Source organism: Stegastes partitus, unplaced genomic scaffold (assembly GCF_000690725.1).
Source record: "Stegastes partitus isolate 25-593 unplaced genomic scaffold, Stegastes_partitus-1.0.2 Scaffold279, whole genome shotgun sequence".
Classification (NCBI taxonomy): Eukaryota; Metazoa; Chordata; class Actinopteri; family Pomacentridae; genus Stegastes; species Stegastes partitus.
Window position 1 is genome coordinate 34327 of NW_007578010.1, and position 25540 is coordinate 59866.

Below are 25540 nucleotides of genomic sequence, written 5' to 3' on the forward strand. Positions count from 1 at the left end.
CCTAAAGGGGAAACCGCAAGCTGGAAAGGCTTTGTTGTCTTTATCTTCATCATCAACTACAAAGTACACATTTTAACCTGCCTTACAAGTCCTAATTAATCAGTTTCCTATGTTCATGAAATAAAAGGTAACTGTGCTTTTCAAGAAAGGCTGGTTTTTAATGTCTGTTTGCTGAAGGGCCATCTATATGTACTTACCTTTCTTTTGTTTTTTAACATTTGCTTTGAGCAAAATAAAACCTTGGTCACAAAAGCATGTGCATAATATACATCACATAACTACGTTGGTGAACTGGGTAGAAGACAAAAACACCAGCTATCTTCCATCTGAGGGCTCGACAAAGAAGTGTTAAAGGCATTTTAAGAAATGACATATTTTCACTTGTTTTCCATCAACAGACAATAAGGGACGACTTGTTTTGTGACCCATCTTTATACATATTCTACAAAGAAAGCATGGGTCCACTTTTGGTCAATGGGCTTTTGACAGGTCTGTCATGATAGGAGCAGTTGTTAAATCTCTTTGCCTAATAAATACTATGAAAGACAGAGCTGAAAATGAATGCATGATGACAAACTGCAAATTACTGCGATTTCTATCTGCTTGAATTTACACATTGTAGACTATCCACTAAAGTACACTGTTCTGTCGTTTACAACACTATCATGTGTGGTTTTGGTACCTTGATCTTGTTTGCGCAAAGTAATTCAGATTTTGTGTGGAAGTTGTTGTACTCACTGTTTCACTACTGACTTTTGATGCAGCTAAATAAAACAAAAAACTGCTATTCATTCCCCCTTCCCCCACAAAATTAGACATCAATCCAACAAATTATTCCAATTTTATTCATTAAAAAAATGCATGCCTCCATAAAATCAAATAATTACATTATAAAGTGGAATAACAAAAAGTGACAGCGCTGGGTAAAGTGTCTCAGATGAGTTTGACTCGCTATCAAAATGTAAGCATGAAAGAAAAATAAACAGTATTAAGAAGACAGTAAACCATCAGGGTTGAAATGCTAACTTCATACATAAGGCAGTGTTAAACAAGGCACCGGCTGCACTTTAACTGGTTGGCTGACCTCCCTAAACTCCCCATATTCTTATAAAAGTAGTGATCTGACTGACAGATGCTAGAAACACACAAAATGTTGAGATATGTCTGCTCATCTTCTCTGTGTAGTGGTGCATATGAGATGGGGGCAAAAAGGGAAGAAAAAGTAAAACAGTAAAATCAGCCAGACGTGGCTGTCACTACTCCATAAAAAAAAACCAATAATCCTTTTGGATGCATATAAAATAAACAAGAGTTGTTTTTGGAGGCCAGATCTGGTTTCAAGTCCAACATTTCAAATGCTTTACCATTTTAAAAACCTTACAGGGTACCAACAGAAGTGAATTTTTACTACGTTTACAGGCAGGCTATTAATGAAGATAAAACACACATAATCTCACGTTCTTCCACATATGATCGTCCCCTTTGCATCACTTTTTGTGCCTCTCAAACAGTTACCATTACTGATTAAAACGAACAGCAACTAATGCATAAAAGGCAAACTCCCTTGTCAAAATACAAAGGTAAACATATAATTGTACCTATGAAGTCGCTTTGTTATATCAAACATTTACCTCACATAATTTTTACAGTTTTAAAAATATTTTATATACTTTAAGTACTTTTAAAAGCACGATGAGATCAGCTCAGAGCGAAACTAAAGTCAGCATCCTTTAATGTCACAAGCCTGACTGTTCATACTGCAGCAGGAACACACAACTCTCCTTTTGTTCACTTCGACAAATGATGCAATTCTATAATCTGCTGTGGTGTTACATCTACAAATCGGTATCTAATCGAAACACAGCTAATCAAAGTCAAGATGACTCTTTGCTGCCTTTGCATCCCGTTGTTCTGACTTGAAGTAAGCTTTCTTGATTAATGAATTCCGAGCCAGAGGATGCCTACTTATCATTTCAGCGTGCCCAGAGTTGCATTAAAGTTACCCTCATCCATTCATTCCGACTCTTTACAGTCGCTGCTAGCGAGAGTGAGTGACTGTTTGTTTGGCCTGACACCACGGCTCAAGTGAGGACCTCAGCAGACACATCACGGCGAATATAGAAGTAGGAAACACAGATTAAAACTACGGAATGGTTTTGAGGTAGAGTTTGCCTCATGATATTCTGCTACCTGTAGCTCATATGAACCAGGGTGAGTATGAACAAGTGTCTAATGTTTTTATATTCAGTCCTGAACAAGACAAAAAAAAATAGAAACTTTAAAACTACCACTTTAGTAGTAAAGAGTGAGGCTGGGTGTGGGGTCTCTTTAACTCCATACGTCTTGTGAGTAGCGTCCCTTGGTCATCAGTTTCTTGACATAATCTGTGGCCTGGGTGCGTGTCATGCCGCCCAGCTCTTCTGCGATCTCATGGAAAGCCGTCTGCACATCTTTAGCCATGTTCCTTGCATCCCTGCACAAAGAAATAGATCACTTTGCTTTATGTTTTTATTTTGCATATTTCTTGGTAATTTAACCCTCTGAATTCTAAAGGCCATCAGCAGATCTAAAGGCCTGCCGTCTTCACTAGACTGACAAAATAACATCATTTGTCAGAACCACAAACTGTAAAAACAGAGAGTTATCAGATTTTTAACTTTAACGACAGTCCTTGAACTCCTCTGTGTAAATGTCCTTTGTTCAGGAAAGTGAACCAAATATCAGCTTGATATGGTTATGCTTCGTCAACATTATTCTACACATTGTTTTAAAAGATTCACCAAATATAAAGTGTTTGTTTTAGCCAGATTGAGTAAAACACAAAAGATTCTGCACTCCCCTGTATAATCACAAAGCCATTAGTGACTAAGCTGTGAACAACAATCACATGATGAAAAATTTGAGCTTTTCAGCTCAACTGGGTTGAACTGTCGGCCATGTTTACATGGAGCAGGGAGGAGAAAAGTATGCAAGCAAATTAAAAAGGTAAATATTAAAATACGTAGGGTCAAATTGTTTAGCAAGTTCTGGTGATACCAAGAAGACATTTTTGAGTTCTCTTTAAGTCTAGCTGTGATTTTACTGTTTTCATTGAGGTGGCAGTACAAACTGACGCCACAGGAAGTAAAAATGTGACAGGAGCAAAAACATACCAAGAAACTGCTTGGAGTTCAGAGGGTTAGTAAAAAGATCATTTACCACTAAAGCACTAATATTCAACCTCAATTGTGATTTGTAAACTCAGATTTTAATCAACTCTCAGTATTTCACTAGGAGGCGCCAAAACAATTTGGGTTTTCCTTGAGTTCTTTCAACACTGTCTTCCAGCAGTGTACATTCCTGGTTCCTTTCAATCAAATTGCCATTATTATTATTTTTTTCAAATAATGAGCAACAAAAATTAAATTTTACAAAATTCCCTCACAGTATAAATACATTAACATAAAGGTTCAATGTTTCTGAATACATAGAATTTCACATTTTTTGTTGATCAAATGTGTAATTTACCCGCAGACGTAGATATGAGCATTGTCTGAGTGAACCAGCTTCCAGATGTTCTCCTTGTTTTGCTTCAGGTGATGCTGCACGTACACCTTGATTTTGGATAAAGAAAGACATTGTTCATGTGAGTCTATATATTAAGGGTAAATATGGTTAAAAGCTCAAACACCAAAAGAAACATATCTAGTTTATCAACATGTGCTGACAAATAATATGCAGTATTATACATCTGTTGCTCTTTGACTAGTATTTTCCTGTTGTTTTTTTTGTTTTTTTACCTAAGCTTCAAATGAAATGAAGCAACTGATATTAACTGCCACTAGAAAGTCCTGGAACTAAACAATGAAATCTACATTCTGCAAATGACTTTGCTTCAATATGTTTCTGCAAAAATCTCTTGCCAGCCAAGCAGCTTTTACAAACTGAAGCACTGTTCTATCTGAACCACAGCTGGTCAGCAGTTTGCAGCTCCAGCTGTCAGGGTGACAGTTGTACCTTTTGCTCCTGGTCTCTGGAGAAGGCAACATTAAGCTGTGTCAACACAGCGTTCTTCTCTGCTTCCTCCAGCTCCTCCTGATAGAGATAATCCTCATTCTTATGTCTGCAGCCAAAATACATCACTGTCTCTCCAACTTCCTTTCCTGTGAAGCAACAGGTCAGGACACAGCAATTCATTTAATGTGACAAATTTAAACAACATTTCTGAACATTTGTGCACTAACCAACTAGTGTAACATCTATGTACATGTCTAGAGGTAAATGAATGCTGACTCTCCAATGGGGAAATAATGAATTATTAGCCACATTGCCGAAAACAACACATGTTAATAAATTAAGATTTATTATTAGACTATTGATTCTCTGCATATATTTTTAATTGCTTTGGTTCTTAATGTTTACAGCTTTTCAAAACTTTCTATAGGACAGAAATGACAAACATGTTCACAGATTTTTTTATAGTGTATTTCTTTCCTCATATAATCAGTTGGTTGTGAAAATGTCAGACAAACACACACTGCACAGCACATATTGTCTACAAATACCTTGCTCTTTGAGCCAGCCTCTCTCCTGGATGAAGCCCATGAAAGGAGCGATTCCAGTCCCAGGCCCGATCATGATCACAGGGTTGGTGGCTTTGAAGGGCAGGCGGAACTGAGACTTGCGGATGTACATGGGAACAGTTGACTTGTGGCCGTTGTCAGTGACCAGTTTGTTTTTCAACCAGTTGGTTGCAACTCCCTTATTGACGCGGTTGGTCTTGGTCTTGTACTCCACCACGACGGCACAGATATGGATGCTGTTGGGGTGAACCTATACAACAGAGAAGAATTATGAGCATTTTGTTGGTCAGTATCAGTCCAAAACAGCAGCTATGAAAAAGGAATTGACAGGAAATGACAAATATCTCTTGAAAATTATGATTTTAGCAGCAAAGAAGGCAATCACCAGAAATTGGTTGAAATCTAATCGGCCTACAGCAGATAATTGGTTCAATATTATTACGGAAATCCATGAGATGGAAAGACTTATTTTCCTTCTTAAACTTAAAAAGGACCTTTATATGGCAAGGTTTAAGAAATCAACTTTAAGACAGGAAAAGAGGGATCAGCATGGTGGTGGTTCTCCTCATCTTCTTTAAATGTTTTTTTTTTTGTATTTATTTTTTTCCCCTTACATTCTGTATATTCTGTTTATATGTGTTACTGTCACCCCCACATCTCCACCCCCGTCTTCTAGCACTGGAGCTCTCTCTGTCGCTTACATTTGTAAAATGGACTCTTGTGAGTTGATATGGACTGGTAACTAATATATATATATATATATATATATATATATGTGTGTGTGTGTGTTTTTTTGTTGTTGTTTTATTTTCTGCAGAATAAAGAGAGAATTACCTTAGACGAGGAGGCGATGGAGTAGTAGCGAGCCTGGAGACGAGGCAACAGCTCACACAGGTGGTCAATAGGAGGCTTCAAAGAGGGCATATCCTCAAGTATATGGAGGATGTTTCTACAGGAGTCCAACACCCAGGTCTGGTACAATGACTGTAGAAAGGCAGAACAAACAGAAGTAAGTTTAAGAAGAAAGCTTAAAGTGGTTGATATAGGCCCAGTGAAGATTAGATAATGTAGAGAACTAGATAATGACTGAAGTTTGGGGTTAAGAGTTATTCAAACACTGCCACCAGTGAAACTTGACCACATGTCACTGACCTTGCCCTCGGGGGAGGAGGAGGCCATCTTGCGCATATTCTCCTGGTCTTTGGGGTCGGAGGCGTACTGTGCCAGCTCGTAGAGGACGTTGGTGCGAGGAGGATGGGTGATGTCCAGGTAGTGAGTGAGGGCTGTGCGGTAGGTGGTGGGGCAGGGGAAAGGATGTTTCTTGTTGGACTCCTCTATAACACAAAATAGCAAACAGATATTTTAGCCTTTCAGCAGTCACAGGTAATGGAAAATATGAAGGAAAAGCATCATCAAAACATACAGATAATATATTATTTGTTTATCTTCGTGCAACCTTGACAATAAGATAACTCAGTAAGTATTAACTGTTTCAACATATTTAACATATTAAAGTAGGGTAAAGTATGTATAAATATATTTCATGTCTGTTAAAAGCCATTTTTGATCAGAAATAATCAAATAAATATCTATCGAATAAGTGTTAAGCAAATCATGTTTGAAGGTTTTTTTATTTAATTCATTGTAATTTTGATATCAAACAGGAGCAGTCTTAATAATTACTTATGCAACCACAGAGTACATGTGATTATCTTCACAATCACAGGAAACGTATTCAATTAACAATAAAAGTCAACTATTTAGATTGCAACAATGTCATGTAATTGCGGCTGATACTGCAAGTAGATGGACAGATATCGAAGGAGGGTTTCGTGAGACTGTAGGCGAGAAGTCAATGTGCTTTGGTTGTCAATGTCATACCATCAAGGTTGTTGAGAGAGATAACCATGTCAAGGTCCACTCCAAGGATCTGTCCCAACTTGTTCACCAGCGCAGTGTCGTTTGTGGGGAAAACAGCCACGTGGTCTCCCGACTCATATCTGAAATCACAGATTTAGACTTTGATCTGTATTCATAAAGCAGAGCGTAAATCAGAGTTGGTCATCCAGTTGCATGACATCAGGGACATGAAAAAAGCTTTGTCCAGCAAATGCCTATCTATATCTGACCAGCCTTACCTGATCTTGGAGCCTGTTATGTCTAGTTCCAGGTGCATGAGATGTCTATCACCAGCTTTGTTGAGTCTGCGGTTAACGGTGACTGGAGCCAGGAAAGGGTTCTTTGAATCAAAGGGCCTAAAAATAAAAGAGTGACATTGAAACATGCAATTTCAAAAATGCTACACATGGCCATAAAATATACCAAAATTCATCTGAATAAAAACGACCAAGTTGTATTTCTTAGTAAATGAAATAGCAATATTTCTTTAAAAGAGATGTCAGACACGTGTTTCACGTGTCCACTAGGGGGTGCAAAGCTTCATTTTTACACAGTGACCTTTGGTAAACTTTGCAGTTATGACTGTAGATGACATGTGAGTGATGACGGATCAGGCAGCACTGTAACGATGAATGAGTTCTGGTAGGTAAGTGAGTCTCTGCTACAGTACTTACGGCTTTTGGACTTCAAAACTCTTCAGGCGGCCAATTTCTCCTGTGTACACTTTGTTCATGTTGATGTCGGTGTATTCCTTCAGCTCGTACTGCCGAATGCTGTGCGAAAGAACAGACTGAGGTTAGGCTCTTCATGCACTTTATACATTCAGAGGGGAAACCAAGTTAAGACAGAGAAGTGAAACATCTTTTTTTGAGGGACACTACAGGAAACAAAACAGGCAAAGGGGAAGACAATTTAAGATTAATAGAACCAACCAAAAAAGAAACCCCACAAATGATCAAATAATGCACAAAAATTGTCCATAAATGCACCTTGATTCATCTCCTAAGGCTTCGACTCCAAAGTGCTCGCAGACGGCCGGCCAGAACTGCTCTCTCCATGAAACAAAGTCCTCTTCCAGACTAAAAAACAAAAAGCAGACCGTTTTAATTAACACTGATTCAAAAAGTATGTTGCCTCACAAAGTTTTCTTCTACTTTCATGTGAAACCACTTAAGAAAAATAGCTCATAATGTTTCTTAGAAGACAAAATAGACGAGAATAATGATCTGTCCCTACTTCTGAAAATAACACATCTGCCTCTCAGGAAGTAACTTTTATTGCAGCCCACAACATCTGCTGGATGAAGAAAACATATTAAGGATTTCAACCGTTTTGTGGCCATAAGGGTCAAATGAAGGTGGCTTTACAGGACATGGGCCATGCTCAAAGCAAATGTTATGGCAATCTGTCAATTGAATTATGAGATAAGCTTGTGGGCAATGGTTAACAATCTACTTGTGAGTTGCTCGCGAGGTTCATACAACGTTCACAATGTAAAGGGTTAATCATCTGAGGGTGTGAATGTGCTCAGTAAGTTCCAAAGGCAACAAGCACCATCCTGGTTCAGCTGCTGACCATGTACTTACAGGATAACTGATTGTAAACCAACATGATGTAGTTTGTGCTGCACCACAGAAAACAGGGATCATTCCTTTGTTTTAGGCTCAGAGGATTAATTGGTCACTTACTTGCCATCATCATCTCCCAAACCAAGATCAAAGATGCGTTTGGCTCCCAGTTCTTCTAGCCTTTTGTCCACATATTTTCCCATTGCATTGTAGTGTTCGTATGTCTTATTGCCCAAAGAAAATACCTGGAGGCAGACAAGGGTACAATAATGAAGAGTTATCGATGCATGGCTTTGACAAAACCTTAGAACCCTAAAACCTGCAAGGAGGTTTGAAAGGTATGCTGTCTTTATTAAAAAAAACAAAAAACAGAGACAAGCACACACAAACATTACACCATTTATCAGAACCCAAAACTGTAAAATCAGAAAGAAATCATGTGTTATGTGCAGTTCTGTCAGGAAAATTAACCAAATTTAGCCTAAAACTACGATATTTTACCACTTTATGGTTTTACATGTCTCTTTTAACAGTTTGCTCCATATGCCATTAAAAAAATCTGCACTCCTCTGAGGAACTGAGAAGCCATTGAAGACAACTGCAGTCAATATTCACATAACAATGACTTTTAAGGTGAACTGCAGGCTGAGCAGAGAGAAGACTTGAATGGAAACACATTTGAGAGATTCAGAAGAAAATTTAACATACTTGATTAGTAAAATAAATGCAGCATGGCTTAAAACTGTTATACAAGCTGTTGGACGACACATTCAGCACAGTGAAATACGTTGATGTGCAGAGTAGTGTGAAAGACAACTAGTTGGTAAAAAAAAAAAAGTAAACAACAAAATAGCTTGCATTCGGAGACCCAATTTCTAAACAAGGTTGTGCTGTTTCCATTGAAGTGCAGAACTTTATACTGCTGTGAAAAATGAGCACATAATAAGTAAAAATGTGACAGGTTCAGAAGGTTAAGTTAGAAATAAGAATTCATAACAAAAATATTCTAAAATACTCTTATGTAAATAATAAATCCATCACTGCAGTTGTTTGACTGCTATTCTGTTTAGTTGAAAGATAAACTACAGGGGAAAGGACTTAACAATGTCTGAGAATTTAACTAGATTTCCCCTAATCAAGTTCCTCACTCAAATGAGGCCATGGACGCTGCACCCCAACAATGGCACAAAGACACACACGAACAGATAGATCACATGTGAGTCGGCACACAAAGCCCTTTCTTTCATGGCGCTCACAAAGCACGATGCAGCTCGTGCTAGTGAAGCCTGCTGTTGTATGTCAGTAAGACAGACATGCAAACTGACTGAATCGCAAAATAAACAGGCTGTGATGCTGCAGTAAAAACATCTGAATGTAACTACACGTGATTCATACCCTTCATCTTTGCTAGAGGAGCAATGCAAATCCACCCTGTTTATATCAGAAGTCCAAGCTAGCTATTCAAACATCTGAGTAGCATTACCTTATACTATCTTTAAAAACTAAAAGACCTTTCCGTCAGTATAGTGTAAGGGTGTAGTTAGGGAGCAAAACAAAAGCTATGCAGTAAATGTACACAATGACAAATCGTCACTTGTACATATTAAGTCTATGAGACCAGATGAGCTGATATGATTAACTGCTCAGAGCAAAAACACCTGTTGTAAATACTACACTCTATGCAATAATTAACAGTTTCAGGTTAGCAAATCTGAGAATGAGTTACTTTAATTGATCTTAAATGACAGAAAAATCAGTATTTGGGGAGAAGGTAAACAATTTATAAATGAAGGGATAGTAAGCTCAAGCACACACAGAACAGAAAACGCACAACAAAGTGTGGTCGGAGACATCATGTGCAATACGCATTTTGCTCTCAATGTCGGCAGCTTAGCACACTGTGGAACCCTAAACAACCTGTTTATGCATCAATAAACATCAATGCGTTTCCTATACAATAATCTTGAATTTGCAAGACTTTAGACCAGGGGTGTCCAATCCTGGTCCTCGACGGCCGCAATCCTGCATGTTTTAGATGCTTCCCTCTTCCAACACACCCGATTCAAATGATCAGCTCATCATCAAGCTCTGCAGAAGCCTGATAACGATCCTGATCATTTGAATCAGGTGTGTTGGAAGAGGGAAGCATCTAAAACATGCAGGATTACGGCCCTCGAGGACCAGGATTCGACACCCGTGCTTTAGACCAAACGTGAGCACAAAGACTTACAGTGTAGTTTAGTCCAGAGAGGTCTTCATCATCATTTTCCTGCAGCCAGTCATAGAAGTCCTGGGCGTTATCCGTGGGGTCTCCTTCGCCATAGGTTGCCATGCAAAATATGGCAAGGGAGTTGGTAATCTCAGACAGACGGGACAGCTCCCCCTGTAGCACAAAACATTCAGATCAGGAACAGTAAACACTGACAAACTGATCATTTTGACGAAATTTGTCTCCAGTATCTGAGTGCTGTTTCCTGCCTGCAAATGAGACAAAGTAATCAAAGTTTATTGTGCATGTCTCAGCTAATTCTCACAAAAGTACAACACAGTCTGGGATAAAACCTGAGGTCATAATATTGTGCACTTTGTATTATTGTGACTGAAATAGTGCGCACATTCTGATATGAGCATGTGGTGTACTCGCTTGCCTGAACGCGTTCTAGTTTAGCACACTGGATTCATAATTACGTTCACACGTACGTCGCTTTGGATAAAAGTGTCTGCTAAAAGAAATTGTGGAATTGTAGAATAATTATAAGAGAAGAGAAGTCCCTAGCAATATGTATTAGATTAAAATAAAAATGGCAAAAGTCTCAATAAAAAATGTAATTATTATCACTACTAAGATGTCCAGAGGTTGATTGCTTTGAATTTGCTACACACTGACATGTTCAGTCTTCAGCACAGCAATGATCTTGTTACTTTTTCATTCACTGGCAGCTTTAAGTATTAACAGCCAAAGAATAAAAAGGACTTCTGTTCACTTTAACTCTGTGGTTTGTATGTTGCTCCACTGATGCAAATTACCATGTCATACTCCTCTGGATCAGCAGCCATTCCTTTCATGCCGTAGCGCTGAGCGTCTTTGGAAAGTCTGTTTGCAAATTCTTCTGCTGTGCCAGTCTGGGAGCCGTAGAATACAATGATGTTCTTTCCCTGTCAACACAAGGACAGAAAATCATTTACAATGTGCATTTAAAAGCTTTCTCCCACAACTGCAATTAACAGCTAAGCTTTTAATCATGCCTAGTGTCTGTGTAGCTATTACATTGGGACAATTTCAGTGCACAACGCAATAAATCTATTGTAATTTACCCAAAATATATCCTGAATGTTTTCTTCCAAACCATGACATGCTACATTTGGAAACTACAGCACTTCTGCATGTGAGAGGGAGGCGATACTAATACAGCCCAAACTGTACAATGTAAACAAAAAGGCTGATACAACTTTGCTTGTTTGACGATAGTAACTAAGTAATACAAAACCAAAGACCTCTATTTGTACCTGTGTGCCGATTAACAAAAGTTTTATCCCTGGCTACAGTGTTGCTAAGATAATTCATGACAAAGACCAGCAGATGCGTATTTAAATAGCAGTGGGAGCAGAAATTCTTTTCTGCTACCATCATGGTATCTGAACCATTTGCTGCAAAACCACATGATTCAAAACCAAAGTCTTTTGTCAGTTCTGGCTTCAAAGTAGAGGACCATAAATGTCCAAACAGTGTTTTGAAATCTTGACATGGTCACATTAGCAGGGAGACAATTACAGTCACTATATGCGTCATACACCAAGCAAAAGAGGCAGAAAACTACATTTTAGCACCTCAATTGATGTTGATTTTGAGCTAGGGGTAAGGAAAAAATAACGCAATATAAAAAGGAGTTTGAGACAGCAATTAGTAAATACATCAGATATTTACGGGGAGACCAACATAAAGGTCAATCAACCAGAAAGGGCCCCGACATTCACACTATTCAACAAAGTATAGCTGCAAGTCCAAATGACTCACACTCCTCTTTTAAAATCGGTTTTTCATCCAGAATTAACACTTGGATAAACAAGCAACAAATGAAGAAATAAAAAAACCCACAACATTGCCATTGAAGCAAATCACTCACAGTTTTCTTCATTTTCTCGATGAAACTTGTCTCTCGTGCGGTGGGTGCTCTGGGGGGGGAAAAAAAAAAAAAGAAGCAGATTTGGGTCATTATTAAATTACAACACAATAAAACTGTAATTGGACACTATTTGGCAATGACCATGTTCACCAATATCCATTGTGGGAATTACTGTAGCTCTAAAATAAAATTGAAAAAAAAAGTTGTTTTTCCAAATAATAGTTAATTAAAAGTTTGGTGGTCAATATACTTTTGTGCAGCCAATATCATTTAAAGGTCTGTATACATACATTTCATGACATTATAACAAGCAGGACTCAACGATTTATGTATTTACCCTGATCACATCAGAAAATGTGGGCCTTTTTGTGATAGCTTTACAGACATTACTCGGAACAATAGTAGGACAGAATAAAAAGCTTAATTCTGTCTATTTAGTGACCACCAGTAAGTAAACCTGAGCTACAGCAGCCTTGAATGTTGTTCTGACTTGCAGTGCTGGGGGTCATGTTGAGACTCTGGATTATACATTTAACCAGAAAAAAAAAATAGTATTGGTTGGAACACACACGACACGTGAAGCTCACAGTGAGGCCTGAAAGATCAATAAAAAGGTCAACTCCAGAAGTGACCAGGCTTTACTAAGAAAAAACATCCAGGAGAATAATGATTAATGAGACAGGAGCATGCTTCAACAGACTCAATTGCTTAATGATCTTCTAGATCAGGGTAAGTGCGTTTTACTTATATAGCACCTTTAAGAGCAGACAACACTAAGTGCTTCGCAATAAAACGATTTAAAAAAGCAAACAAGAGAAAGAGCAACAGACATTAAATAAATACAACCAGATAATAACATGAGGCAAAAGAAAGGGAATAGAGAAGAACCGGGTATAAAGTCAGGGTGACTGTTTATTGCCTGATTGGGAAAGGGCCATAATAAAGTCATAGTAATAGGATCAAACTGATCAGAATTGTAAGTTGTGATTTAAGTCTTTAAATGTAGGGCACCAATTCTTGAGCAACTTAAACATTTTGTCTAGTCATTGCTACCATTATTCTGACAAAACTCCCAGAAACGGTAACTCAGCAGTCACATAAGCATTACTCATGCTGACTGTGTGTGAAAGCACATATAGGACGCAACTCTCAATAGTACAGAGGGGGAAGTGGTTGATCTGTAATCGCTATGGGTCAGACCTTGTGATAATTCAAAATCCTGGTCCAGACTCCCTCAAGGAAGTCATTAATGGATCGAAAGCGATCAAAACAACATGTACAAACACCGGTGAATAAAAAGGAACATAGGAAGCTAAATCTATTATTGAGGCAAATAAAAGGCAGCGCTGCTTCATTCAGCATCAAAGCTCTGAGTGCACAGCTGCAGTTCTGCCTGCACTGAAGAAGGAACAAAAGGCTGCGTAACTATCTTTAAGATATTCACTATTCAGGAGCACAGGACTGTAGCACAGCTATTGAGCGGCAGTATATTAAAACGCTAGATCTGACTTAACCTATATGAAGACAGGATTATAACACTTTTACGTCGTGTTGACAGATCAGGGTGGAAAGACGTACAGTGTTTTTTTTTTTTTTTTAATTTCTACAAATCATTTGTGAAGAGTATTTGAACTTTTTGCTTCACTGCGTGGTATTTTTCACTGTCTGCAGTTAATAAAAACAAACTCTACAAGATTGCTAATATATCAAGCAAGATTGCAGGCCAACAATAACAAGTATGACACTGCTTTGTGAGTCCCGAGTGGTGAGGAAAGGGTGGGAAATCCTTAGTGATGTATCACACCCGCTCTACGGTGAATTAGAGTTGTTAGCATCAGGACTGAGGTGCAGGGTACCACCACTGCAGACCAGCCGAGCCCTGAGATCCTTCATGCCTTCCAGTGAAGCTCTGTTAAACAAACCCGGATGATGTGAGGTTTGTCACTTGCATTTAGTTGTGTTTGATGGGTGGTGATGCTGCTGCAGAGCATTTTGTTGTTAAATGTCTGTGATTGTGACACATTTTCTGTTGTAACTGAATCTATCTGACACAAAGTGAACTTTTAAAGCAAATAAAAGCATGAAGGAGTATCAGAGTTCGTTTTTATCTCTACCACAGATTGAGTCGTAAAAAAATATGCCCTCTAGAAACCTTGAAGAGAAAAGCAGCGCGGGTCATGTGGGGTTGATGTCTAACACGCCGCAAAAATTGATGCCCATGGTTTATACAGATTGCTCTCTAAAGCAAAGTGTAAATTCCTGATCAAAATTTAAAACTTGCCTTTGCCCTCAGGCCAAAGCATTCCTGACAGCTTTAGCAGGATCTGCCTGAACGGCTATCAGCTCAGACCGTCTGCCTCACTGGCCCCAAACTCACTCAACGGGGAGGATTTCTGTGTACTTCATTAGACAACAGCCATGTTACCAGAGTTCAAAGCCTACACAGCGCAAGTCTCCTGAGCACATGTGAAACAAAAAAGCAGCTATATGCGTCACTTTTTACTAATTTCCTCAGCTTTACAAATACAAAATAATTGTTTATGACATTCCAATGATAGCTAATGAGGACATGCACAGACAGGATTTTAGTCAACTCCTTGGTCATTTCTCAGTCAGATAACTGATTGATAATATTGTTTAATCACAGTAGAATCTACAACTGAAAAGTAAAACTGATCACAGTTGATGACATGTCTAGTGTTTGGAACTTGTTGATACAGCCTGAAACCAAACATTACTGAGAGCAGAATCAGCTGTAAATCATGTGTTTTTCATGTTGGTTTCCCTAAAATAGGAACAAAGAAAATAAAAAAAGACTGTCTCTATGAACATTAACTCTTCACATCAGATTATAACAGAGGTGAAAATTTAAATGTAAAAGTCTCGGCTAGTAGCATGTTGGAACAAAGTATAATAATTAACGTTCAAAGGGCTTGCACTGCAAATCAACAAGTGTTGTTATCCAAGGTGATCTGATTTTCTAAAAAACATTTTCTCTCTCTTCTGCAATGGCGTTAGTCTCACTTTTTAAAAAAAGCATGCTCGTGTTCAGTTGCCCTTTGTATGATCTAGACTACAGTGTAAATCCAGTGTCCACTGTGTCAAAACAAAACTTTCCATTCATTCATCCATCCAGGAACTAGTCCTTTTTAAACAAGCACTCTGACTCAGTTCAGTCTTCCTCTGCAACACAAGCTCATTCAAACATAGAGGTGATCTTATGAGGCAACAATCAAAGCCACGTTTTTCCATTTTGGGACCTGACAAACTATTAAAAAACACAAATAAGAGAAATATCAAACATTACACTAAGTTTGTTTGATGATTAAAATTAAGCAAGGCTGCACATATGCGAGTGGCCAGTGTGGTCAATGCTTGAGGGGGAAAGGGACAAAAGAACAGAACATTCAATAATTAAATTGTGCTTGTAGTCAAACAGATTTTATCTCCATCTCTTACATAACCTCCTGGGAACATGGTTTTTGATAACACTATCTACCCTCTCTGGAAGACAGCAACTACACCTTGTGTGCAGAGCTCACAATGGAAACAAGCCACCAGTTCAGCACTTACTTATAAGATATGATTCAAAAACTTCCCCAGTGTGAACTGTGCTATTAAATCAAAGAGCAGGATTAGACTGGAAGTGGACGCAAATATTTGAGGAAATTTCATGCAAGCATCATTAAAACATATTTACTGTGCTTTGAAGCAGTAAATCAAATACTTGACTGACCTCTCAGCAGCATATCTCCTGTCCTCTGGCAGGGAGAAGACACAGCCCATGGCATGCAGCCCTGTAGCTCACACTGCCACTAGCACCACTGGCTAGGCCACGCCGGGAGCCGCCACGCTCAAAATCAAAAGCAGGACGTCAACACTCCACAGCCAAAGGATGGAAAAGTAATACCGGTCCAGAAAGGCAGAGAAACACTTGAAGAACAGCCTGCCGTCACCTTGGAGGCTCCAACGCGATCTGAACTCTGCCTCTTCCTGTGCTGCTCTCTCAAACCAGCAGCGTCTGCGCTCCACACAGAGCGCTCCAACACACACACATACACACACACAGCACAGCAGCCTACAAGCCCTGTCAGTGTCTGGCAACCGCTGAGAACACAATGGTGGGAAACTGACTTTCCCATAAAATGTAGCCGAGCTGCAGACCCACACTTTTGACTCACACAAACACACACTGAAATGATCTTGGGCTGAAAATGCCTTCCTCCTCATCCCCGCCCCTTTTCCTCTCCGCTCTGAAAGGTGTTACGAACGAAAAAGTCTACAAGATCCATTCTGAGAATTTGGCTAGTTATCAGAGCAACTCCTCTGTGGATCACTGAAGGGGGTTGAAGAGCTGTGAATGGTAGTTTTTTTCTGAAGTATCCCCTGCCCCCACCTCACTGGAGGAGAGAGGGGAATGTCATTGCTATGGCAACCTCATTTATCATAAAAGGATTCCATTTGTGACATGGCTCTACTCCAATGGCAGAGCAGCTCAGCCCGCACACACACACATACACACACACTCTAAAAAGAAAAACAGCAGAGTGGGGAAAGAAGAATGAAAAAAAAAGTAACTCAGGGCAAAGAAAGGGTTTCTTGTCTTTTGCCTCAACTTTCCACCTTTGGAGAGGGCTCACAAAAGGAACTTGGCTCGCCCTCCTCATTTGCTCTCCAGGGAACTTTCAAAATGGGTTCAGGGCCAAAAACAAAAGCACAGGAAAGACATGGAAGACTACGCCCCCTTCATAACAGTTAGGTAATCACTGCCCCTTTAAGGGGAGGGGAGACCAGCTTGGTGCTTGTGTTGCTCTGTGCTCCCTTCCTGTATCCCCACCCTCCACAGATACATACTCTTCCAAAGCAAAACATGTTCTCCAGGGGTCTTTCCCTCTCAAGCCAAGCTCCTGTTTTTGCACAAATGGCCAGGATCTCCCTCACAGAGCTCGTGTCCATTCACACAACCACACAGCAAGTGTGGCTGCTGCTGGCCATTGGCTCAGCTTTACTCTGGTGACCAAAAACATTGTGTTGTGGTTGGGGAGGGACTAAAAATGTAGCCAGTGCAAGGAGAGTTCACTGAAGTGAAGCCAAGCCTCCATCACTCCACCGATAAGTAGTCTTACACTGCTTTGCCAGACTACTCTGCAGCACATAATGGTCTGGCTGCACCTCATCATCGTTCTGCAATAAGGGGAAAAAACACTAAGCTTGTTTGTATTTCTTTAAACCAATCACGGTTATACTGGATTGGATTGCTTTCTGAGCTAAGCCAAGGATACATTGGGTTTCCTCAAAATAGTGACGAGGGAATTGTTTTGGTGAAACATTTGCAGGCAAGGAGGTGAGCACTGCCATTAAAATGATTAATTCATTGAGAAAAAAATTAGCAGGGCTGCCTTCCTGCATGATCCAAATCCTCAGCAAAACTTGAAATTTTCTGAGTGCTGTCCATAGATTGTTGTTTGCAGTAGTGAAAGGGATTCTGAAAACAGCAACATTTACATAATGGAAGAGGAGGAGAAAGCTGCATGAAATGTACAGCCAATGGCAAGCTTGTACTTGCCAGCAATCCAGTAAGTCCAATAAGCAATGAGGGGAGTGAACAGCGGGAGGGTGGGGTCACAATGCTTATATCTGGCATTAAAGCTGCTGTAGGCAGAAATCTTGAAAACGAGAAACGCCCTTGTGGTGTAGTTGCTGATACCTCTTTTCCACCAAGCTGGTCCCAGTGCTAGTTCGGAGCCAGAGCCTGACTTAGCACCAGTTCTTTGTGTTTCCACCACCACCTAAGCACCGGCTCCAGGTTCTAAAAACTGGTGCTTAGCAAGCACCAACTCTTTGCTGGGCCAGAGCTAAGAACCAAGTACGTCAGAGCTGGGGGCGGGGTTATCATGACCACCAAGACCAATGGAAACACAGAATGGGACACACAAGCGGTGATTTGTGACGTTTTTTCACCAGGACGTCCCTGGCACTGGCACCAGCACCTGGTTCTTCTCTGTGGAAAAGGGGTATGAGGTTGCCCATAGAGTGGTCAGTGTGGGCTCTTGTGGACTTGGAGGAGGTGCTGAAGTTTAGCTTCCACTCAGACCACGTAAATTACAATATGCTGAAAGATTAATGCGGAATTTTTGACTAAAGACAAAAGCGCCTCACTCCACTTTAACACGTATTTTGCATGATCCCATCACAAACGGACAGCTTTAGGTACAGCTATGAATATATCAAAGATACATTGAGGACGCATGCTTGTTCTCTCTGTAGACATCTCTGGATCTGGAGCTTCACATCTCTGATCTGCAGCTGCTGGCCTCACCGACCCCCAAAATATTTATTGTTCTGTTCTATTGCCTGCTCTGCATCCGCTGTCCTGCTATCCCCATCCCCCTCATCCCCACTCTCACCCCAACCGGTCGAGGCAGATAGCCGCATTTCCTGAGCCTGGTTCTGTCTGAATTGTTTTTTTCCTCCTCTCACTGGGTTTTTTTTGGTTCCTTCCCACCGTTGTCAACTGCTTGCTCAGAGGGAGTCCAAAGGCAACTTTGGATTGTTGGGTTCTCTGTTTAAATTCAGAAGGTCTTCACCTTACTATGTTAAGTGCTGTGAGATGACATATGTTGTAAACTGTGCTATATAAATACAATTGAATTTAAAAATTGAATTAAGATCTGATCGCTCACAGTACATTTGGACATGGTCTGAGCTGCATATGGCCACATTCTTTTAGCAGTGTACAGATAAACGTGTCCTTGATCACACTGAAAGACAAGCTACTCAAACAACAACAACCACTGGGTAAGTGGGTACATATCTATTTGAGCACCAGTGAAGGGATTTCTTCTACTTCTTTTAATTTCTGGCAGACTAGACACAGAGAGCCTCACATGGATTACAAACAATGTGATGTAAATGTGTGTTTGAATATAGAGGGAAAATGAGATTCAATCACAAGCAATCGCTCCAAAGACATTCTACTGAGTTATATGAACTGAACTTGAAGCTGTCCAGATGTGATCTTGATCACCCAAAACACAGATAGAGGGATCAGCTGAGTTCATGAGAGAAACTGTGTAAAAGGGGAGGGTGTGACTAAACAAAGGTCATTTCTAGTGAAACATTGACGAGAGCATTACACTGTGCACCCTCACACACTTGTGTCAAGGGCTTTAAACTGATAGTCAAATCAAAATCAAATAATTGTTATTGCTATTTTTGGACTGATTAAACACATGGATCCAGCTTCCTTTTTCTTTTCTCTGTTTTATGTCATTTTAAATTGAATAGACTGTTGGTGGTATAAAATAAGAAATCTAAAGAACTCAGGCTGAACTGCAGGAAATCATTACAGGCCTTTTTCCACTGTTTTTCACAACTTGCATCCTAAGCTTGATTATGCAAAGAATAAAGAATTTCACTGAGTTATAATTTATAAGTGAAGAATAGATGCTTCTTCGAGAAAAAAAAAAAGAAAGAAAAAAAAGAAATTAACAATCAACCTAAAAAATATTTTAATTAAGAAAAACTAACCCAGATTCTCCCCTACCTCCCATTTAGTCTTTTCATAACTCCAGACCCATATTTTATCGCTGTTTATACAAACAAGATATATGTACAAGAAAAAGTAGTTACTTAATTTCAAAGTTTGAAAAATTGAATATAATACGGCAATAACTACATTTTTAGATAAATTAGAAAACCAGTTTGAGGGTAATACCATATTCACACAGATGACTAATGCAGTCTTTAGTCCAACAAAAGAGTTAAGGTCATTTCTGCCTCATTAAGGTGACAAGGAGCTGAGATCAGCAGAGCTAATGGGAATTTATTTGCCCACATGGTACACATAACTAATTCTGGGGCCAAAGGTATATATAGCATCATGACTGTACAATTTACTATTCAAAAAATCATTGGTATGTCAAAGTAAGTACAGAGCCTCGTTGGAAGCTTTGTTCAGCAAAACCTCCTGCCTGCCAACATGTTACTGGATTAACAAGAAGCGCTACTGATGTGAAACAGATGCAAAGAGAGTACAGTTTAGAGAAAACGTAACTCAACCGATGACATAAGCCAAATTCATAACACCTGTGATTCTTAAAAGCAAACTGTGGATCCACAACTGATTCCCTTTACTGTTCAAGTATGCCTCCACATGTATGGTTGTGCGTGTACAACATAGTGGCCTGTAGCTAACATTTACAAATATGTTTAAGGTTTATTTACCAAATTTCAATGACTGCATGCAACCAAAAATAATGACAAGGTCTTTAAAGTATAACCATCACATGTTCTGACTGCATGGCAGCAAGGTGGGAAAATGAAGACTTTTTGAAGTCCCAAGTTGTAGTCATACTCATACACTCACACTAGTGCATGCAACACGTAAAAAACTTTTTTTATTTTATTTATTTATTTATTTTTTTAATTGAAAAATCAGTTTCTTCTCATTACAGTTTGAAGTTTAAGTGTTTCACTTTGTTTCTTAACCTGGCAGCAGTCTTCATTTTTCTTCATAGAGCAACATGGAATCTGACCTGATAAGAAACCTGCTAATCCAGACCTGACTGTCTGCTTGTAAAAATCCTAAATATTTACCCCAGTGTACCCTAAATGGATACTCACGGCGTGTCGAGCTTCTTGAATTCAGGGATGGGCTCAGGCTTCTTGCGGTTCATGAAAAAATAAAGGACAATGCCAGCCAATAGAGTGAAGAGGATGAGGTCCAGGCTGCTGAGGAGAGACTCCTCTTCCTCCATCATGTGCTCAGTGTGGGTTGTGCCTTCAGGGTCCATGTCTGCCATGTCGCCGCTCTATGCAAAGACAGAAACAACACAGTTAAAGTGGAAAAGTATTTGCCTCTTTCAGGTGATGACTGTATAGTAAATGTATTATTTATTATGTATTATCTGACTGTTCGTTAAACTAAATAAGCAGTTTGAGAAAAACAGTTGTGATTGTCAAGGACTAGCTTTTTTTTTTTTTTTTTTAATCATTCTACAGGCCAAAATATTAATTAGAAAAACACAGACTAGACATATTTACAATAATAACAGAAGCTGTTGGCACAGTGATTTGTAATGTAAAATCTATGCATGCGTTACACTGGATTTTTGCCAATATTTGATAAGCCAACTAATTTTGGTTGAGTTTACAAAGGATATCAAGTCTCTACTAAAATGGATATAAAAACATAATATTATGAGAAACTTTCATTGTCATGGCCCACAGGCATGTGCAGACATAAAGCATGTTTTTCAAATGTACATAGCAACTAGGAAAAGAAAGACAAAAACTATGACACTGTAAAAACCATCCTACTTTAGACTTGAATGATTCTCCTCGAGATAATCCTGACAATAGCTACAAGCAGGGCTGGTTAAACCCATTTTAACAAGTTGGAAAACAAGTAAATAAATAACTTCTCTGTCACAGAAACCCTGAAGATGTTAGATCTGGAGACACTGCATTCAGCATTATTGTAACTCCATGCCAATGTTCATTTTGAGACAATATTTAATTTGAAAGTTTATTGGCCGATACCAGTGACTTAAGGATGTTATTGTGAATGCAAAATAAAATGTACTTTTTAGAACAGTCTGAGTTTTAAAAAAATTAACTGAACACGACGTGGGATTCCAGCAAAAAAGTGCTTAAGCCGCTGCATAGAACAATATGATTGCTGACATATGTGAGCAATATTCTGCATGCTATATCATACAATGGCAGCTGTTGTGCAAGCATTATTGGACAATTGCCTTTACATTTGGGCTCAACATGCTATGACATTGTAAGCCACTGCTTTCAATGATTGAGGAATGTCTTGTCATGCATCAACGACATCAGCTCTTTTCACACTGAGCACGAGAGGACTTCATGTACTGAGCACTCAGGTTTCAACTTGGTTGAAGGACTGACAACAATGAGATCAGGTTTTCTCTGATCCTGTAATCTGGCCAGTCCACAACTCTGAACAACATGACACAGCATTGCAGACACTCGCCCAAAACTCAAGCTCACCACTAAACTGCTGACCCGCTGGTAAATAAGCAAACCAATTCATAGATAGCATGTGTGCCCAGTAGGCGCACAAATCACACTGATTTTAATTTGATTGATACGGACAGATGAAAATCTAACATGAAGAAATACAAAGCGCTGTCCAGTAATTCCTAAAAAGAACACTTTCATAATATTTTCACAAATCAGCACACTGCAATGGTATACGAGTGTGGGATCATCTCTTATTTTATCTGACATTTTGTAACAAGGACATTTTCAGGAATAAAACAAACAGGGTTGCATAACTCAAATTTGCTGACGTTTTGAGTTTTTAAACATAACGGTAACTACACAGCAGCTGCAACATGTTTAACACTGTACTATTTAAATAAAAGCTACCAGTTGCGGCTTTTATTAAATTTATGACCTGATCAATACAGGATTTTTTTGGGAGATACCAATATATAATAAAACATTTTTTTAAATTCTAACAATACATCAACCAATATCCCTTTTTTTTTTTTTTTTTTGCATAAACACACATAACAAACACACAATTCAATAAGGATTGTCTAAACTTGGTTATCAAACAATTGTAACCAACATGTGTAGTCGGCAGCACCTTTTTTTTTTTTTTGTTTTGTTACAGCTGTAAAACTTTGTTAGCGCTTTCTGGTTGAAATATTATGCAATAGCGACACGCAAGTGTCACTGTATTAGGAACAACTTTCTAAAACTTTGCCTCAGCTTTCAAAGCTGATTTTAAAACCGTTTAAAATTCTTTTTATAAGAAAAAATGCAACAAAATGGTATGCATCCTTAACTATCAAGACACCCTGTTACAAACACTTTTATTAGTAGGGTTAGAACAAATAAAGTTGTATAAATTTTAGCTGCTGCACAAAAACTGACATGATCATTCCGGAAAAACAAGCACCAAACTGAGGCAATGGCCACAAACAGCTTATACTGGGTCTCCTGTATTTCACGATGCTATATCCCTTTGCTACTACTGTGCTTAGTTACCTCCCAGCGGGATCAATTAGCAGCTCAACCTGAGTACACAACCTACTTTTGTCTCAAGTTTACAATGGTGTGAGTAAGCAACAAGACTCGCTTGACTACACACAAAAATACAGGGAATTATTTTAATGATGACTAATGAATTGAGTAATCACAGTTTTTCTTGTTCCCATCCCAGAGGTGGAAATGCAGTTTTTTTTTAATTGAACAAGTGTATTTTTTATGATCATACCTCAAATATTACCCAAAGGCATTATTTCCTTTGGCCTATGAAACGGTACACCTAAATAACAGTAAACGTGTTTTTGAATAGCCTCACCTGTTTCAAATACCTATGCAACAGCAGATTAAATCATTAATCTCATAAACTCACTGTTGCGCAACTCATATCTGTCAAATGTTGTCTAAGTGTGAGGCTACTGTCTGCCAACACATGGTGTATTGAAAATCATGTGAGCCTCTGCTTAACCACCAGTTAATTCATATGAATGAAGCTTTAGCAGCAGTTTGTTGCTGCGGGTATCAATGACCATTAAACCAGCCGCAGTTTACTGGAGGTCATCCTGACTTCAGCTCTTCTGCTCTGAACAAGCAATTTATGTAACAGTCCAGATGATGGCAGCGGGTTTCAGTAAAGGTGTGTGAACTTTAAGATTCGCCAAGTTCAACTTGTCTCCTTTCTGAATACTTTCTTCTCCCCTGCTTCCAAAACACTACCGGCGGTCAGCTAAGGCGAGGAAAGTGATTTTCAGTGGGACTGGGCCCTGACTATTCCCTGGACCGTGACACACCGGCTGGAAACACGATAATGTACTAAATACTGTTTAATTTAGAGGCACTACAGTTAAATATGCAACACAATGTGCACAAATGTTATTAACTCTACCTTTAAAGTACACGTGCTGATGAAACGAGATAAGTTAGCCTTGCGTAACACTTGAGTAAGGACTTGTCTAAAGCTAATGTTTGTTTAAAAGCGTCGTACTTTCGCTGTATTTCAAGCTCCTAGCTTCAATGTGAGCGTGTTATCGCTGAAAATTGATCCTCGCAGACTGCCACAGACTACAGCTCGATGTAAAACGTTTGAAACTTTGAGTTTGGAGTGCAGCTTACCTTCTCCTCTCCTCTTTGTGTCAGACTCACACTGCGCTCTATGCGGAAGGAAACTTTACGCCATGAAGGGCCGTACCAACTCCGTCCAGGCAGTGGGGGAGGACTCTTCCATTTTATCTGCCAAATACACCTCCTGCAGTTGCGTTTTCATTTTCTGAGAAGTTGCAGACGAGTCGTTTCAAATAGAGTCTTTGACTCATATGGACCGTGAAAAAAAAGCGTCTTTAATTATTTTAGTTAGGTTTTTATTTGGGCCGGTCTACAACAGCACTGCGCACGTGTTCTCCGCTATAATAAATAACTGTGGAGGTGCAGGCGGGAGGCAAAGGTCATGGTTATGTAATGCATCCAGCAGAACAAGCTCCATGTATCTTTGACACAGTGAAAGGGAGATTTATCAAACGTGTCCTCCTCAGTGCTAAGTAGTGTTAATGTTCCAGTGCCAAGGACACAAGTTTCAACAGCCATGTTTGGCTGTATTTAGACTCTTTAATAAAATGAGGAATACAAAAATGTTAATGGGGAAAATATTCACAGTAAGTTAAAAGTCTTGAAATTCAGAAGCACTCATAAACTCTTGTCAGCACTGGTAGAAAGTACTGTAATACATTTACTCAGGTGCTGTACTGAGGTAAACTTTTGAAGTAAACTAGAGATAAAAACCAAGACCTTTATCCACTGTTTTGCTCTTCCGGCTGAAACTTGCTGGTGTCAGCCATATGATATTAAAGGCCAGTATTTGCAATCAACGTGGCCTTGACTCCACCTTTGTCCACTGAGTACGATAAAAGAATGTTTTTATGGTTAGGTCACTGAGCAAATAAAGAAACACCCCAGACTTCTGGGAAATAAATGCTTGACTACTCACAATTTTCTTTAGCTATTTTCATGCTAAATATTCGATTTATAGATGAACTGTACAAGTTTTCCCACCACTTATCAATGTAAATGATATGATCCTCCTTTCTATATCAATACAGGAGAGTATATAGTATCAACTGGATTTGTACTAGATACAAAATATCACATCATCACATATATGTGTGAATTATTGTCTTCGTTTTTAGTTTTGGTTCAGTTTTTATTAAGTTATTACTTTTTAAAATATATATAAATAGTTGTTTTCTAACACATTTCTCTGTGTTGTTTTTGTTCAGTTTTTCAACAATTTCACTTAAGAATTAAGAACTGACAATAGCGTACAGCAATACGACACTGACAGGGGCCTATTAATAAGTGATTTTGCTAT

At 39.1% G+C, this 25540-nt stretch overlaps 1 protein-coding gene across 2 annotated transcripts; it reads right to left on the minus strand.

The window, feature by feature from the left end:
• Positions 1 to 822: 822 nt before the first annotated feature.
• Positions 823 to 24354, minus strand: porb (P450 (cytochrome) oxidoreductase b). Of its 2 annotated transcripts, XM_008282604.1 has the most exons (16): positions 24292 to 24354; positions 20779 to 20966; positions 12154 to 12202; positions 11057 to 11185; positions 10260 to 10412; positions 8150 to 8274; positions 7451 to 7540; positions 7136 to 7234; positions 6701 to 6817; positions 6444 to 6562; positions 5715 to 5896; positions 5397 to 5546; positions 4545 to 4812; positions 3997 to 4142; positions 3508 to 3593; positions 823 to 2473 (listed from the first exon to the last, which is right to left on the minus strand). In XM_008282604.1, exons 2-16 carry the CDS (start codon positions 20955 to 20957, stop codon positions 2329 to 2331), a joined length of 2037 nt encoding a protein of 678 aa, XP_008280826.1. In that variant the 5' UTR covers positions 20958 to 20966; positions 24292 to 24354; the 3' UTR covers positions 823 to 2328. The 2 variants fall into 2 exon arrangements, with proteins under 2 accessions (XP_008280826.1, XP_008280827.1); XM_008282605.1 differs by lacking the exons at positions 20779 to 20966; positions 24292 to 24354 and adding an exon at positions 15890 to 16232.
• Between the last annotated feature and the right edge of the window lie 1186 nt (positions 24355 to 25540).